At 36.0% G+C, this 17,453-nt stretch overlaps 1 protein-coding gene across 2 annotated transcripts in view; it reads right to left on the reverse strand.

Annotated features, from left to right (window-relative positions):
• Positions 1-1,187: 1,187 nt before the first annotated feature.
• LOC149787972 (C1q-related factor-like) overlaps positions 1,188-17,453 on the reverse strand; it is a 37,172-nt gene continuing 20,906 nt past the window's right edge. The window contains exons 2-3 of one of the 2 annotated variants that reach the window (XM_089974246.1): positions 11,830-11,992; positions 1,188-7,525 (exon numbers count right to left, since the gene is read on the reverse strand). In XM_089974246.1, coding sequence (XP_089830372.1) covers positions 7,080-7,525; positions 11,830-11,992 — 609 coding nt within the window. In that variant the 3' untranslated portion in view covers positions 1,188-7,079. Of the gene's footprint in view, positions 7,526-11,829; positions 12,134-17,453 lie in introns of those variants that run through there. The other variant, XM_089974245.1, reaches the window with a different exon arrangement.

Consider the following 17,453-nt stretch of genomic DNA (forward strand, 5'->3'; position numbering starts at 1 on the left):
CAACTTACTATCATGTACGTTCAGAATTATCATAAAATGTAAATGTGAATAAAATATAAAGTAGATGTCATGTTATCGCAAACCATATCTGATGCAACAACGATATTAACAGACAAGGATGAAAGCTTGTATTTATTGACTTTGTATTAATACGATATAATCAGGTTAAAATGTTGCTAAATATAATTTGTGCAGAATACATTCGTGAACATTCACGAAAACCGGAACATCATAATGTTTATCAAATTTAGGAGGTTAATATATGTGTTGCATTATTATTCCTTCATAGAGAGGCAGAAGTGTATTTTAAAACAAATCTTGGCATTTTTCGCCTTGTGAATAATGATCAATATCAGTTCTGTGTCTCGATACTTTGATTGCATCATATATTATTTGTTCGCCGAAACTCTCACTTAAGCTTCGATGCTATTGTAGATGGCGTACGTGTTCTATATGAAGCCCGGTTTACTGCTTTATAAGTTTCGCTCATAACCAAAGCATTATCCAGCAGAGAATCAGTCTAGAACTATCAGTTAAGTTCCGCTATATAGAGACCAGGAAGTGTGTAATGGTGCAAACTTTTGTTGAATAATTTCTCTATAATAATTTCACAGTGCATTCTGTTGTGGTCAACGGGACACCTTAGCCATTACGTTTGACGTATGGGTTAGACTCGCCACAAATTGTTGAATGCGATGGATTGAATCTGCTGTTTTAGGGCCATGAATTCATTAAATAGGATTAGTTAGGTGAGAGGCAGATAAAGTGCAATGTTAACGCATGGTCAATAGCGGTAAATGTCAAAAGTTGAAACGAACCAGGGAAAATTTGAGGAAATCGTGGGCCATTTGAAACAGGTGTCATGAAATTGTATTTTCCCGAGTCGTTATCAATAAAGGCGATCTAGAGGGGATTATAAGTGGAAAAATGTTTGGAGGTTAAAAAAAGTTATTCTGATTGGCTAAGCTAAACGAGAGGGGTCTTATCAGAAAGAATTTAGACTTTAAATAAATTTCCCTCATGAAGCGAATCAGCCTAAGTTTGTGAGGGGAGCCAGAATTTAGCTCCGGGAAATACAAGATTTCTCGTTAAATTGTATAAGACGCTTGTCGAAAAGGGGGGACACGAAGGGAGAGAGATTCGACTTCGTAGAGAGTGCGGGTTTCGAATAAAGCACAACATTAGTCTCAGTTGTATACAATGTATATTCATTAATGTAGGTATATAATTATTTGTTGAATTCGTTCATTTTAAATTCATATTTAATATGTTTCTTCAGTTCAGAAGTTAATTGCTTGGATGCATGCTGTCTCAAATATTCTATGACTCATGTATTATATAAATAAATCCGGATTTAGTTGTTTCGTATATAATAGAAATCATGTATCGTAAAGATTTCATGCTTTGCATAAGGTTCACTGAGAATTAATTTTTCTATATCTGGAAATATATGTCCGTGAATCGCTAATTAGCAAAGTAACGTAGTTAGGACAGGTATGAAGTCCAGTAATTCGTATGTTATTAAGTTGTGAATTCTCATCAACCGAGAGTGGAGGAGAGTGTGCCGACTGGCTTAATTCAACTGGTAATTTGTAACCACAGCGGTGCAGTAATAGTATTGGAGGGGACTAATTATTGCATGGTCTCAGCTGGAATGCGAGAGCACTAGAAAAGAATTGATAGTAATAGGGTTGTGAGTGTGTATTAGGTTGCGAACTGACCATAACTAGTCCTGTGGAATTTCGATATACGATATCTGACGCAAACGAGTGGGAATATGAGTTGATCCCAGGAGAAGAAAAGGCTGACACGTATTTGGGTTGGGTACTATGTTTTTATTTCAAAGAAAATAGCTCCATAAATTATTCAGAGTAGAAAGAGAGTTCAGTCTGCAACCAAGAGGTTGATGACCTGAAGTGGCTAGAGAAAAGAGAGAGAAAAGGAAAAGACACAGAAACGCCTACATATCACAAATAGTAATGTAGTAAAGACCGGAAGCAACATGTGATGCTGACGTGCCGGAAAATTGAGTTCGATCAGTCATTCGAGTATATGATGAAATTTGTTCTATCAGTATAACAGAACGGCTAATTGAATTTCGCACCCATTTTTTAACCCTATTTTGGTAGAGAAAACGAATCATTCAAATGTCAGATTCGATTTCATTGTGTTGATGCAACTGATTAAATTGTCATATTGTATAAAGGGGGTTTGTGTTGTTCTATTGTAAATCTCTGCTCATATCTATGTTATTCCATGCATTAATTTCATATTTTATTTTATTGTTTTCTCGATCTGGTCTAAAACACCGTGGTCGATCATCTCCTAGATAACGATAATCAAAGCACCATAAGGAGTCGGGGATATCACACCACTCTCCACCACCCCCTGACAAAGCACGATGAATTAATTCCATTCAAATATTTTTTTGAATTGTTCTGAATATTCTGCCACATATAGATAATGTTTTCGATTGTTATATTTATTTGGATATACTTATTCATTTGTACAGGGTCGAGACAAGCCATGTCGCTGTAAAACCGAATGTAACATACAAGGTAAAAATTCCACCTGGAACAGAACGGGGTATTCTAAATGCGCAGCATTATATAATATATAAAAAAACACAGATAAATGATGAGCACAATGCTCACATAAATATATTCTCACTCCTCCCTCATCCTACCCCAAAACATGAGAGAAATGAGCATGTGGCGTGTACATCGAACACAACTTTGACACCTGTCTCTAGCTTGAAGCGAATAAGAACAACAACTCGTACAAACATCGCAGAAGCACAGATATTGGTCATATGGTGCATCTGCATATAATGTGTCTAATCAACGTGCGCATCTTTAGATGATGACTCGGCTGTATATGACGTGCAACAGCCTTTTATAAACAACTGACAATCTAGTGCGTTATCAAGACTGTTGTTGGGCATACAAATGAACACGAACAATTCTCCTCCAAGCCAATTCTGAATTTTTGTTTCTCTCCACCGTTTTGTTCGTAGTTGATTTTACTCGTTGTTTGTATCGAATGCCTTTCATTGGGACTTGCTTTTTGAAAAGAAACAACAAAACCACCAAACTCTATTACAAAAATAGCATAATAAGGCCATATATATCTTATATGAATTAAGTATAATCAAAGTCCTATTATATAAAGCGTCATCACTGTGTTGTCCTTTTTAATATTACATGTTGTTATGTAGATCTATAGTGTGTTATGTATATTTAATTTGTGTTATGTGATTGACCTTTGTCCATAATTGAGAGTAAGTTTGGATCTCCCTGACTACTGCCTTATTTTATTGACAACATAATACATATCTAACTATTATCTTTGATTTAGATTATATATAAAAATAACTATTGCTTGGAGGTAAACATGTTTGCTTGAATCTGAATCGAGGACATTGCCTATCCCCTCGGAAAAGCATGGTCTATCTGCTATTTTCCATGTTACTTGCTAAACTGTAAATAAACAGACCTGACCTTATTTAGGAATTTGATGTAAAATTCCATTAAGAAGACACAGTATTTTCAAAAAATGGTTATTGCGAACTAGGTCAGGTGGTGAGGTATATTAAGTTATTTACTTTTTAATTATTATTCCTAAACTTAACATCAATCTTTACAACAATCAACTTTAGTTGTGTTTGGTTGAGAGGATTTCAATTATTTATTTAAATAATTCGTCAAAATTCCAAATTGCTAACTGATTTAGGACTAAATCTTTGTCTTGAAATTATTTTGACTTCATTCAAGGAATTTTGGATAATATCATTGTGATACATCAAGACTGTTGACACATTAGCACATTCAAGACTAATAGCACATCGTCATATTCAGTATTGGAATTCATTCGAAGCACCACTGGAATTTGGAATTCTCTATACTTTTGGGCTTGTGATAGAATTTTTAGGACTGTTTGGTATTTCATTCACAATGCAGGAAGTTCTTTTTAAGTTTTCACTTTGTACTCTGGGGGAACAAAATATTTTATGAATTTTAATAAATTTGTTTGTGTTCCCTCTTTTCTGTTACTTTGTTTAAGAGCACAGATTTGTAACAATTTGTAATATAAATAACAAAATACGTGGGGGGGGGGCAGAAGCAGAAAATCCGATAGAGAACACAGAGTACAAACATCACAAGTCCAAACAATAAGTGAACTTCGCCTTTCAAATATTCAATGTGATAATAACAGTAATTTAAACATAAAATAATTTGTTATATTTCAATTTATGTATCAAACTGGTCGATATTGGTTGAAATGTGAAAAAAGCATGCGTAGTTATCGAGACCTATATCCGTTTCTAATTTCTTCAAAATTTTGCTAACAAATAAGTTTACGTTTTTCACTATTACTTTATTTGTATTTGTCATTAAATGCTGATATTTAAAGATATTCGGACGTATAACAATTCTCACTCAAGGAGGTAAATGTCATCCCAAACATTATTCTGTCATATGGAATAGTATGTCAGCAACGAATTTCAATAGGTAAGTTATGTTTTGATGACATGAATTTCAAGACATGAAGATGCACATTTTTTTAAGTAAGATTCACTATACATTGCTTCAACTGGATACGGTTTTTCGAAAAAAATGTTTTAAATATTTGTTACAAAGATCATGTCTTCCGGACGAGAATCGCTACTTTTTAATTAGAATGGATGCTGAAACATAACGACCTGATGTCTCTGCATGGCATACCGCCTAACCCCACAAACAAATAGAAGAAAAATAAAAAGACGAACACAAACGAATAGCATTTCTCTGTATCGTCGGTGACGGTGTATGTTGAGTTTTGGAAGAGTTGCCAATCAGTAAAAGTTATTATAAACCTAGTATATGTCTTGTTGTTGTTGTGGACATGGCGCCATTTTTCAGCACATGCCAGGCTATACATGGGGGCCTTTTTTATGGTTTATATATAGGGTTGCTTATAGAACATTTAGCAAATAAACAAATTAATGTAAATGCTTACCATAACTATGTCGACTGTGGGAATTTAGATACACATCACCTTGATAAAGTGTGTGTGTGTGTGTGTGTGTGTGTGTGTGTGTGTGTGTGTGCATATGTATGCCCCCTCAAAAGTTGGTAACAAAAAAGTAATTAAAAAAATCAGTGCACAACACAGACGGAACACTTCAAAGAGTAAGTTGTCTTGACAGTTAGATTGTTAAGATTATGTCCTGAAAACGTTTAAAATGCAGGAGCTCAGAGGTCCCATGCATACTTGTTTACTTGTACCCGCCCCCCCGCCCCCCCCCCCGGAAATTCCGGGATCCATCCGTGCATTTTAAATGACCAGGCGTTATGACGGAAGATCCTGGAGTTTACGTCAGAAGCCTTTTTTAAAAAAAATAATTGTTTCCTATTTGTCAAATCTTCTGATACAAACATTTCCAGGGACTCAGCAGTAAAACTGCGTCGTTACGTCAAGCAATAAATTTAAAATAATTTTGCACCTGGACGGATTTTGTCAACACAATTTGAGCATTGACCTATATTGTCGTACACGATGAGAAAGCTGTCGTTTCCTTTGACATAAGATTAAAACCGGAATCTTGTTCGGTGATTTAAGTGGAAAATTTGCCGTAATTTTGCATCGAACAGTTTACACTCTTCGTCTAGTGCAGGTTGACAGTGCTTGATTTTGTCACATATTAGAAACATAAGGAAATTTATTTCGAATTGAAGAGAGTACTCCTTATTAAAACAAGAAAATTAAAGGTTACATTTTATCAATTGTCACTTTATCAGTGTATTTAGCAGGACAAATGTTTAAAAGTTCACATAAAATATCTTCATTTTTAATATCAACGAAAGTTCCAAGAATAAAGTATGTACAAAGTAAAGCTATTAATTCAAGTGTATTAATCTATCATCCGTATATACTAAAACTATATATATAATATTGGTAGTGCCGTTAATATTTATTTATTTAATCTATGTCCAAAACACCAGCAATATATCTATATTATGTTTCTCTTCTTTTGACTATGAAATCTTTTATTTGACAATGTACTAGTTTGAGTCACTACCGCCACCCCACCCCCTTTTTGAAATGTATGTTCAATATTTACGAGCAAGGTTCAACACGGTATCTGGTCGAGTATTATGACATTTAGCACTGGGCAGATTGATTTAGAATCTATCCTGTCGATCATCACAGAAATCTGGTCCAAAAGCTATACTAAAATATGTACTTGATACATATAGCTTTGCAACGTTAGGCCGTCATATAACCTGGTTTGATTCTCTTGCATGGTTGGGGGCCCCCGAATGGCCGAGTGGTCTAAAGCGCTCTCCATTACGGATCACTGCAAAGCTGCGTGGGTTCAAGTCTCGGATTCGGCTAATGTGGGTATGTGAGAAAGCTTGCCAGTAGCTTCTCGTGGGTCGGTGGTTCTTTCCGAGTTTTTTCCCGGGTTCTTCCTCCACCATTAATACTGGCCGCCATATATAGCCTATCGTGTGCTGAAAAATGGCCTTAAACCCTCCAACAAAAAACAACAACTTACATAGTTGAGGCTTGACTTAAACTGTGAACTTTCTCAGATTAGTTACATGGAATAAAACAGGTGACTTCTGTTTTTGATATTAATATCAATTGTTTCTTATCTTTTATACGATTAAAAAGTTGTTACTCTAAATGGACATATGGATTTTCACAAAATACTATATAGAATAATTGTATCTGTGCATATCTGTTTCCTAACGGGTAAATGGGATCTCTACTCAATGAGCTGTGGTTATTCAGACATGATAGCTGACTAACAGTTCTCCTTAAAATATGTATCAATTATTAATTTATCTCTTTGCTGCAAGCAGAAAACCAGAAAAGTTACAAAAAGGCACATATTCATAGAAAAATTTGTCGATAAAAGTTAAATTTGTTTTGGGCGAGTCATTTAACTAACATGGCCTCTGCAATTAGAAAAATATTATCCAGCAATCAGACAAGCATGATTTCGTCACCAACATAAGGAAGTATGAATTATCGTCTAAAATTTATCTTAGGTGTCCAAACTAACTTGGACCAAAAAGGTGGGAAACACATTAAATGTGTATCAGATATCCAGAAAAGGTCGGGTAGAACCATCCTGCGGCTGTATTGGAATAAACTCCATTTCCCTTGGAAACGCCTATCCACACAGCATCTGAAATGTTTAGTCGCAGAATGGCCGAGTTACCTCCCATATTGAAAGACATTTCGACGCCAATCCAAACATGGACCTTGTACTCCCCGTTGACCACAAGACCTGTCACAAGATATGTTTCAGGAAAGGAATAACCCTTGGCATGTGCAGTTGTCCATGTAAAGAAGTAGGTCCCCTGAACAGGAACAGTAAAAATCCCCGTCATCGCAGAGTATCCATTCCCCTCATTTGTAGCAACTTTGTCGAAGATAAGCTTCTGGTTAACTCCTAGATTCGTCAAGACTGTTTTGCGATAAGCCATAAAGGCAATGCTTGGTGCTGTGGTGGATGGGGAAGTTGACGAACCTATAATAAAAAGATGCTATTCATACGTAGGCTATTAAAGCAAAATACTTCTCTCCCTTCCTTACAAGTTGGAAAATACATACATTACTTCTAACGTGAACTGTAACAGTTCGCTGAGTGAACATGATGTAATAAATTTGGAGTATGAGCATTTGGTTAAAGTGGCCCCTTTAAGGAATTCTTGATTTTTGTGATTACTTGTCTGATTATTGGAATTTGGTGCAATATAAATATTCCTTAACCCGAAAAAAATAGACAATTATTAGAAGCAAACGTAACGGTGTGACGTGTAAGAGAGTTTCTATGATGCCATGGTTCACTTTTAGTGACTTCAGGTCAAACTGCATGAGTGTCCCTGGAGTACCATAGTTCTTATTAAAATCTAGTGGTGTACATTTTGGTGTGACTGTAGTGGCAGTATTTACGGTACGAAACCGGTAAATTAAACAATGGAATCAAGAAGAAGGGACTTAGCAGATACCGTTCATGTCGCCATGGTGGCAAATGTGAATGTGTTGTACTGGCGAAATGTGCATGGAAACCATGGATTGACTGCCCTCAGGTGGCGTAGTTAAAATAGTTCCCTGTGTTAGGGGATAGCTGTATAGTTTCTACGGCGTGAACTGCTGGCGGTACGGAAACCTAACGAAGAGAAACCGTGCAGCTGTGCGGTTGAAAGATATTTGGCAGGTTGTGAGATCTGTTGTCTTGCATTGACTGGAGTAAAATTTAGGTATAAAACGGGCACGTCGGACTTTCTAATTTATTACAGAAGTTGTATTAAAATATTTGGAAATTTCTGGGAATCGCGCTAGGACTTGACACCGCTCGTTCAAGGAAAGATTCTTGGCTAGTAACAATATATGCTATGTTCAACACAGTATTGTAACTGAACTGAGCGAATTTTAAAGAGCTGTAGTGTGACGAGCACTAACCCCAAATTTCAAGTAGACTGAAAACAATTTTTCTTCCAGGATTTGCCAAAATGTGGCTATATCCTTACGCAAGTGTCTCAGATTTACAGTTATATATTTACGTGTCTTCTCTGAATTTATGTTTTCTGCTCTAATCCTTTGTTTTTATTTGCGTTTTGGGGTTTTTATGGATTCAGGTAGGTTGTTCTTTATAAAGATTTCTATCATTGTATTGTGCCTGTTCTTTTTACGTCGTTCTGTTACATTTAAATTGTTTTGTCCTTTGTGTATCTTGCTTTTTTGAAACTTCATAGCTTCTTGATACCGCACTAAAAGAGTGACTTGGCACAAGCGCATTTTGCCGTTACTCCTCAAGAGAGAAACCCATACTAAATTATTTTCTTAGTTTTACTTTTGAAACTCGAAGGGACTGTACAAACTTGAAAACCTCCTTATTTTTTAAATTATGTCACTTTGTTTGGTTTGTATTTCATATGTTCTAAAACCAAGCTCCTTTGAGAGAACGGAATGGAGTGGGGAGGGTAGGGGAGAAAGATGGTGTGTACAGAAAAGCATAAAATCATAATTTCCATCATCATATACACTCATTTTTGCTAAGACAGTGAACTCTTTATTGTTTATGGCACACCACAAATATGTCATTTCTTAATCTCTTATCCACGCACAAATAGCCAGAGTAAATTTGGTAATGCTGTTGTAAACATATATTTTATGTTGTACGATGTTATGCGGGTGAATCTGTTAGTATTTTATAATAGTCATGCTTCCGTTATTTGCAGGCGGCTCAGGTCGTACTTCTGTTGTACGAATGCTAATTAAACTATTCTCAACATCCCCTATCGTCAAATGGTTGTTTCGGAACAAATACCGCGATACAGGTTACTAAAAATGTCTTAATAAGGGGAATTCATCAGCTATGAAACACAACAGCAACCTCAAAGACAGCTCAAGGATGGACATTCTGAAACGTGCAACTGAATGAAAAGATTGGCTTCCCTGCATAAAGACTAGGCATCTTCAGCCTCCGTTTTTTTTTATTTTTACACTGGGGGGGGGGTGCATGACGTCAAAGATGTGGTTCAACTAGGGCGCCAAAAACCCTTGGTCCGACCCTGGGTAAAATGTATTTAGTTTAATTGTTTTTATTCCGTTGTCTGTGATGAGAAACTGAGCTACAGAAGAGATTAATTTGAAATTTGAAAATGAAGAGCTGAAAAATGATCTACAGTGAAAATGTGAATGTTCAACTGGATACAAGACTGACCATTCACTTGTAAAAATGAAGATAGCTTCCGAAAATAAATTTAAAAGGAAACATTCAAGATTCTTAATATATCAAGATTAGAAGGCCCGCAATATATTAGAAGAATAAAAAAAGCTATCTAAAGATATAAACATTAATAGGTATGTCCTGAACAACTGGACAATTTTGACCTTGTATTTCATCGGATTTTATACGAGTAAGAAATGAGCAAAATTTATCTCAAATGCGTCATTCAAAATTTAATGCAACAACAATTTTGTATGCATGTTTTAAGAAAAGAAAACTCAAGTTCGACAGGAAAATCAACTATTTTTAGTTATTAGCCTTTAGACGAGAGTTGTTACTGAAGCATGACAACTTGAGGAAAAAATAAAAGAAAAAATTTTAGGAAGGCAAAGTTGGATGGAATTAGGGTGTGGTCTAGAGCTATGTGGGCTGTAGACGGAAAGAAAGTAACTAAATTTCTATGTCATTTGGAAAACAGAAATTATATAAGTAAAATGCCGCATCTTACTACAAGCAATGTTTTTAACACAGAGTCAACAAGAAATTTGAGATTAATCAAAACTAGTTTATAGGAGTTTATAGAAAATGCGTGAAAGTTATTCTATCTTGAAATGCTGCTTAATTGCCTAGACATTCAAGTACACAAACATTCCTTAAATGGTACTGTATCACAAACAAAAGCTGCAAAATTCTTAAAAATGCCTAGTAAAAAATTCTAGGATCTGGTGGATAATTTTGGAAAGATGTTGAAGAGTTTCTAGCGAGAGTCATTCATTTTAGGTATGAATTGGTGAATTATTTTCCCTCAGAAAGAAGGAGTTATGACCACAGTGTGATAAACCCAAGTGGTACATTTCAAATTCGAGACCCATTTCACTTCCAATTGTATCACACAAGGTTGCTTCTGCAATTATTGCAAGTAGGGCTGATACTCTGTTTCCCATATTTATGCATATGAATAAAGCAAGGTTTCTACAAGGGCAAGCTACTGTAGAGAACACAAGAAACATACATAATTTTATATTTTACACCAAAAAGCACAACATTCCGTTACTATATATTTTAATCCGCTTTGAAAAGATTTTGTTTGTGTGGTTGTGTGTGACTTTGGATTTTTTTACGTAGCTTTAAAACAATTTCAGTCATATTGCTACGATGTGGCAGTTTATAGTGATGTCTAGCACTGGGGCATCATGCCGCAGACATGTAGCATGTCCCACCCAGTCATATTATCCTGACTCCAGGTCGACCAGTCCTAACACAAACCTCTTAATGCTGAGCGCCTAGCAAGTGAAAAGATTTTTACTTAGTTTGGATGCAACTTTATTGTCGAAACAATAAATGTTTTCGAATTAGTTTGGTATCGATAGAGCGCGTTGACAGGGATATCCATTCTCCTAATGTCTTTCATGCTGTGCGAGTTCTTGATGGTTCAGATAAATCTTTAATGTCTGATTTACATCTTTTGTATCAATATTCCAAAGCTTCCAAAACAATCAAAAGCCAACAATAGTACAGGATCGGAAATATCATATGATTCTTTTATTGTTTACCTAAAAGTCCTATAAACTGGATAGTAGTTTATTGATAAATTGTATACTGACCCTAATAAGCGATCTGAATCAAAACTGGAAGCCTATAATAAAAATGGCAAACGATTTGTTTAATGGAAATTAATTTTATTGATCTAATAATGAAAATATGGAATAGTAAAACTAATCTTTGGCGACAAAGCATTAAACATTTTCAAGCAATTATATAATTTATCTGGGTAAGCAACGAAAATAACAGACCAAGAAGTCCACCTTTATTAGTTAGCGACAGATTGGTATCTTTACGTAAGTTATATAATTTAACTAAGCGCACTTCTGGTTAAATTTTACTCACATAAAATATTTTAAAATGTAAACCTTAGGATGAAAACTTGTCTGATCTGATAACGTTTTTGATGAATACAACGTGTGTTAAATTACTATCAATGGTAGACTTTGAAATATAAATTTTGGCGAATAATTATAACCACAAAAAATAACGAGTATTTTCTTCATATTAGTTGATGTTAACCTGTGACGATTTTCTGTACATTAATAGATAGTTACCTGTTGCACATTTCTCCACAGTCCTTGTAAGGTTTGCTACTTTTAACATCAGGATTTCCATATCATTTTCCAATAAAAGACGCTTTTCCTTTTCTTCTTCAAGACGAAACTTGATGGCGCTGACGTCGCTATTACCAATGCCGTCCAATATGCCGAGAGAAGACTGTGCGAACAGAAGATGTAGAGCAATACAGAAAACCTCCATTTTCTTTCAACCTTTCTAAACTTATTGGTGGCAAAAGGAAACTCAAAGGTAAATTCCCTTGGATAAGAGTGTTTGCATTAACTGAAAAAATACTTAGATACACTGCGCCAAAAACGACAGTGCCATAAAAGGACTGAAAAAACGATGCATTGGTCCTGACTGACACGTGGATTTAAAATATAACCATGTTGCTATGCACGAATATAATGCATACATTGAAACCTTAACACCTGCTCTCTCTCTCCCCCCACCCCCTCAATCTCTCCAAATAATGGTCACTTTAATTTTAAAATGTCTGTAAATACTTTGCTGTAAATTGTTAATAAAAATCATTTAAATGCAGTCTTTAAATTCTAAATTCATTTATGTCGAGTGCTTCTATTAATCTAAGTCAGCGTGCCTGTGGGAATTTTATTTGATTCTCTGTGCGAACATGTTTTAACCATGCCCGATTTGTATTACGCCCAATATCAGTATATATCAGGTCTGCAGAGGCGTTTACAGACCTAGATATTCGTTTACAGACCTAGATATTCGTTTACAGACCTAGATATTCGTTTCTAATAATTTCGACTGAAAAAATATTGTAATGTTCCACTTCCTCTCTTCCTTCTCCACTTTTATTTCCAAAACGTGTATGTGTGTTGGTAGGTAGATGTGTGTGTGTGTGTGTGTGTGTGTGTGTGTGTGTGTCTTTCATCACAGCTAAGCCTTTTGCATACATTAACGCTAATAAAGGTGAGTTTTTGGGTATAGATGAGAAGTTTAGACTATCCAAGCCAGAAGGTTTTATTGTACCTACAGCGTGATTTAACTTTTTTTCTTTCAGTTTAAATAATATATGATATTTTAGCTTAAGTCTTTCACCAACTGGTTAATGGATTTTCCTTTAGCTGGTAACAAATGCACAAAATATGGATATGCACCCATAATCTAAGTGTACTGTGTTGTATTCCTTTCTATGATGGATCTAGCTGAATTGTTAGAAAATACTTCTAATAAGAATTAATGCAAATGTTTCTCAAGCAATAGTTTTATGTCAAGCATTAAAAAACGAATAACGCCGCTTATGTCAGCACAAAATGTTTGAACGAAAAAATATTTGATTTGCGAAACCGTTTAGAAAAAAGGTCATAAATTGTAACTTGCTTGATATCACTCCACTTACGTGTCATATGTTACGTATTTAGGCTCGAATAAACAGTAACACAAGAGTGAAAACAACAAGCTTTGAGAAAAAAATTCAAATTATTTATTTCCCTGGAAAAATACTGTAAAATCGAGAACAAAATAAGATCTTACGATTTCAAAAGTCAAATCAAATAATAATCCAACAATAATCCAAGAATAAAATTTTAGAAGATAATAATAATAAAATGTTTTAATGAATTCAAGTTCGAGTCTTGACGAAGAACCCAAATGGAAGGCGCTGACATATAATGTAGCCTGTACTGTGTTGAAGTCTACAGTTCCTTGTAGAAACAAGAATAAACACTACGGTTTTGGAAATCGGAATAACATTTTTAAGAAATGTATTTGTTCAAGAATTATGTATGAGCACTCCAAATAATTCCAGAGAAACGAATTAATCCTTTCGAATCCAGCAAATTTTAATAAACATTAAAATGTAATTACCAAAATGACACAACAGAAAAAACACCTTTACGTCTCAGTGTTCTAAAACCCAACTGAGATTATTTCTCTGATCAATGGTTCATCACTTGAATTTTACGCAAAACAGATCCCCGGATCAGTATCAAGTCATCATGTTTACATATAAAAAATCATGTAGCCCGTGTATGTCCAAACAAGAAACAAGAAATATCACTCCAGTTTTGGAAATCCGAATAAAATTTTAAAAAAATGTATTTGTTCAAGAATTCTGTATGAGCACTTAAAATATTTCCAGAGAAACCAATTAATCTTTTTGAATCCAGATAATCTGAATAAACATTAAACTGTAATTCCCAAAATGACTAAAAAAAATAAACACCTTTACTTCTCATTGTTTTGAAGACCAACTTAGATTATTTCTCTAGACAATGGTTTAAAACTTGAATTTCACATAAAACAGATGCCCGGATAAGGATTACGTGATGATGTTTACATATAAAAAATCATATAAACCCTGTATGTCCTTGATAAGAACCAATCATTTTACTGCGAGAATAAAAGTTGTTTACTTCACTAAAAACTATTTATAAGTCGAGGGTCACGTATCCAACAGAGCCTCGATCTCAAACTTATTATTCCCACAATAAAAATAAAATTTAAAAAAAATGTTGACGTGACTGTTACTAATTTTGAATTAAACTCGGGAAATAGGTCAGCCTTAAGTGTTTACTAAGATGAACAATCAAGGTCAAGCTATGTTCTGGAAAGGTATTGAGTTCCTAATAAACAGAACTACATTATTTTGACATATAATGAAATTAACCCCAAAAAATATTTTAAAACTTACAATTAAATCAGATATAAATTAAATCAAATATACATAACAAATGTGCTATGGTTTATATACACAAGTAGTGAAAGGGGCCACCCTAGGGACAATGGGAATTAGCATTACAGACCCCCCTGGGCCACTTTGGGGACTATGTAAATTTAACATGGGGAAAATTGCTGGGCCACTCTAGGGACAAGGGGAATTAACATGGGGAATAGAGTTTGGGCTTGTCTAGGGACAAGGGGAATTGAACATGGGGAATAGAGTTTGGGCTTGTCTAGGGACAAGGGGAATTGAACATGGGAATAGAGTTTGGGCTTGTCTAGGGACAAGGGGAATTTAACATGGGAGAAAAAAAACTACTTTAGGGACAAGGTGAATTTAACATGGGATTTTTTTTTTTTAATTTTTTTTTAAAAAAATGGGCTAGGCAATTGAAAGTCAAGATCTTTTCGAGACCTATGAGTGGTCCTGAAAAGGGCCTTTGGGTTTATGTTAATATGCCCTTAACATAAAGGGCATCTGCAACATCTTCTTCGTCTTAGGCTTCGTCTGATGGTAGGTCCATAGACTAAAACTCTTTTGAGGCATCCTTGCCTCTCCACGTAAATCCTACGTATCCATAGGCTGGTGTCGGTCCTATGGACAACTGTCCACTTGGATCGGACATACATCGGTATGTCCGTCCTGAACATCATTGAAGACACAAGCGTAGAAGATTGAGCGTCGGTCCACATGTTGAGGCGCCGAGAATAGGTGAATCAATGCAGTGAACTGCGCTTATTTATAGGTAGAGGAAAGATTGAAACGGATTCAGTTCATTGACCAATCCAAACACGCGTTACAAAATTCAGTCAGCCCACGTCCAATCGGAAGAGAGCAGTCTGTGACGTCAAGTGGTCTATATAGATTCGCTAGCGCCTGTGTGTAGTCAATCCATGTGACAGTTTTTCAACATGACGGAAACTCAGAAAAGGATCCATTGGGGTGCACCAGCAGTGGAGACCGCCCAAGGGAACCCGGACTTACTTTCAGAAGAGGTGAACTGGGATTTTGTGGATTTTCTTACCTCGCAAGAATTTGTTCCGGAACCTTATTCTCCTTCATTACCGCACGTGGAGAATTTTAGACAGAGACAGAAAGAAGAATTGGAGAAATTTTTACAACAGCAAAAGGAAGCGGAACAAGCTTTTCTCCTACAGCAACAACAGCAAGAAGAAGAGGTAAGAAAAAAACAGCAACAAGAAGAAGAAGCAGAGCAAAGAAACAAGGGTGTGAAAATCAAACGGTCACGGTACTGTTAGACATTTTAGCGGAGTTAAGAAGTCTGAAACAAATGTATCAGACTTCTTTATTACGACCGAAGAGAATACGACCTTCCCGAGCTAAACACTCCAACCCTGTGACTAAGCCTACCGTGCCACCCTTAGTGATTTCAACCAAATCATCATCATCATCATCAACAGTACGCAGTCCAGAAGTAGGCCTTGGCCGTGGCAAGGGCTTAAGGCAGTTAAAGTTAATTGCTTAAACTCACCCCTACACCAAAAACCAAAGGCCCTTTTCAGGGCCACCCACTTCTCTCGAAAAGAGATAGACTTTCAATTGCCAATAACTCAAAAAAAAAAAAAAAAAAAAAAAAAAAAAAAACATTTTACCCCTATAGCACGTGTATATGAGTGCGTGAGTGTAGCTTCTTATCTAAAATCAAGACTCAAAGACACTTACCTTTTTATACCTAATTTATTCTTTTATAAATAGTTACAATCCAATTCACAATTCACAACAGAGCACTTTAAAAAGTACATTCACTTCTTCTGTCTCACTGTTTAGTCTCTCTGTTTTTTAAATTTCTTCACTGTCACAGTCTTTTCCTCCTCTTCCTCCTCACTTTCTTCCCCTCTTCTTTTCTTCTCCTGTTTCTTTTTTTCACCTGTCTGCTATCTTCCTCCTCTTTTGCTCTGAAGAATCCCTCTCTTCTTCTGACTCCTCTTGTTTCTTTTTTGGGCAATCTGGAGACCAATGTCCTTTTTCTTGACAATAATAACAGGTATCTTGACTTTTGTCTCTTTTAACCCCTGTTTTTCTTTTTTGACGGTCTGGACACTCTGAAGACCAATGCCCTTTCTTCTGACAGATATAGCAAGTATCTTCACTTTTATCTCGAAAGGAAGGAGAGTAGTCCCTCGGCTGGTCTGGAGAGAATTTTCTAATGACCCCTCGCAAAGCTCTGATGAAACGTTCCATCTGGGTAGTCTCTTCCATCGTTGTGCTCGGTTTGAGAGTGAAATGAATAGTGAAAGGACAAGACACACATCCTTTTATATACGCTGGTCTGCCATGACTATAAATTAGTCTATGGTGTTTAAACTTGAGTCATTTGACGTTTTGCACTCAAGATGAAACGATCCAATTCATTTGAGAAGAAAGAAGAAGAAAGTAAGAGGCAGAAACGTGATCTATCGCCTCGTACCAGAGCTGAAGTCTTGGCACAAATTCATGCCAGTGATTTTGAAGAGGACATGAGTGAACCAGAATCCAAACCCTCTAAACAAAGTTCGCCACCCTTAGTCAACCCTGAAAAATACTATTCCATTCGAGAGACCGAAAAGCGCTCCTCTAGAAAATTTAGAACCACGGCTTACAAATACACGGTGAAGTTTAAAGATTTCAAGGCTGAAGTACCGTTAGAGAAAGCAGAAGGGTTCATCACCGAGGTGTGGGATTCTTTGCTCACCACACTCAAGCGACAATGTCAACCCAAAGAAGACGATCGCTTGAGACTCTCCATACAACACGACGGTTTGAAATCCCCTGTTTGGATCGAGTTTAGCACCCTTGCAGAATTGACCGCTTCCAAAGTCATGGACAAAATTCAACACGTACAACAATCCAATGACCAGTTTGACATCACCGATGGAAAGGCCACACTGGACATGACCCACGTCTCTCCTCCTAAAGGGACTGGACGCA

Source organism: Sinohyriopsis cumingii, chromosome 11 (genome assembly GCF_028554795.1).
Source record: "Sinohyriopsis cumingii isolate HCF-2022 chromosome 11, ASM2855479v2, whole genome shotgun sequence".
NCBI lineage: Eukaryota > Metazoa > Mollusca > Bivalvia > Unionida > Unionidae > Sinohyriopsis > Sinohyriopsis cumingii.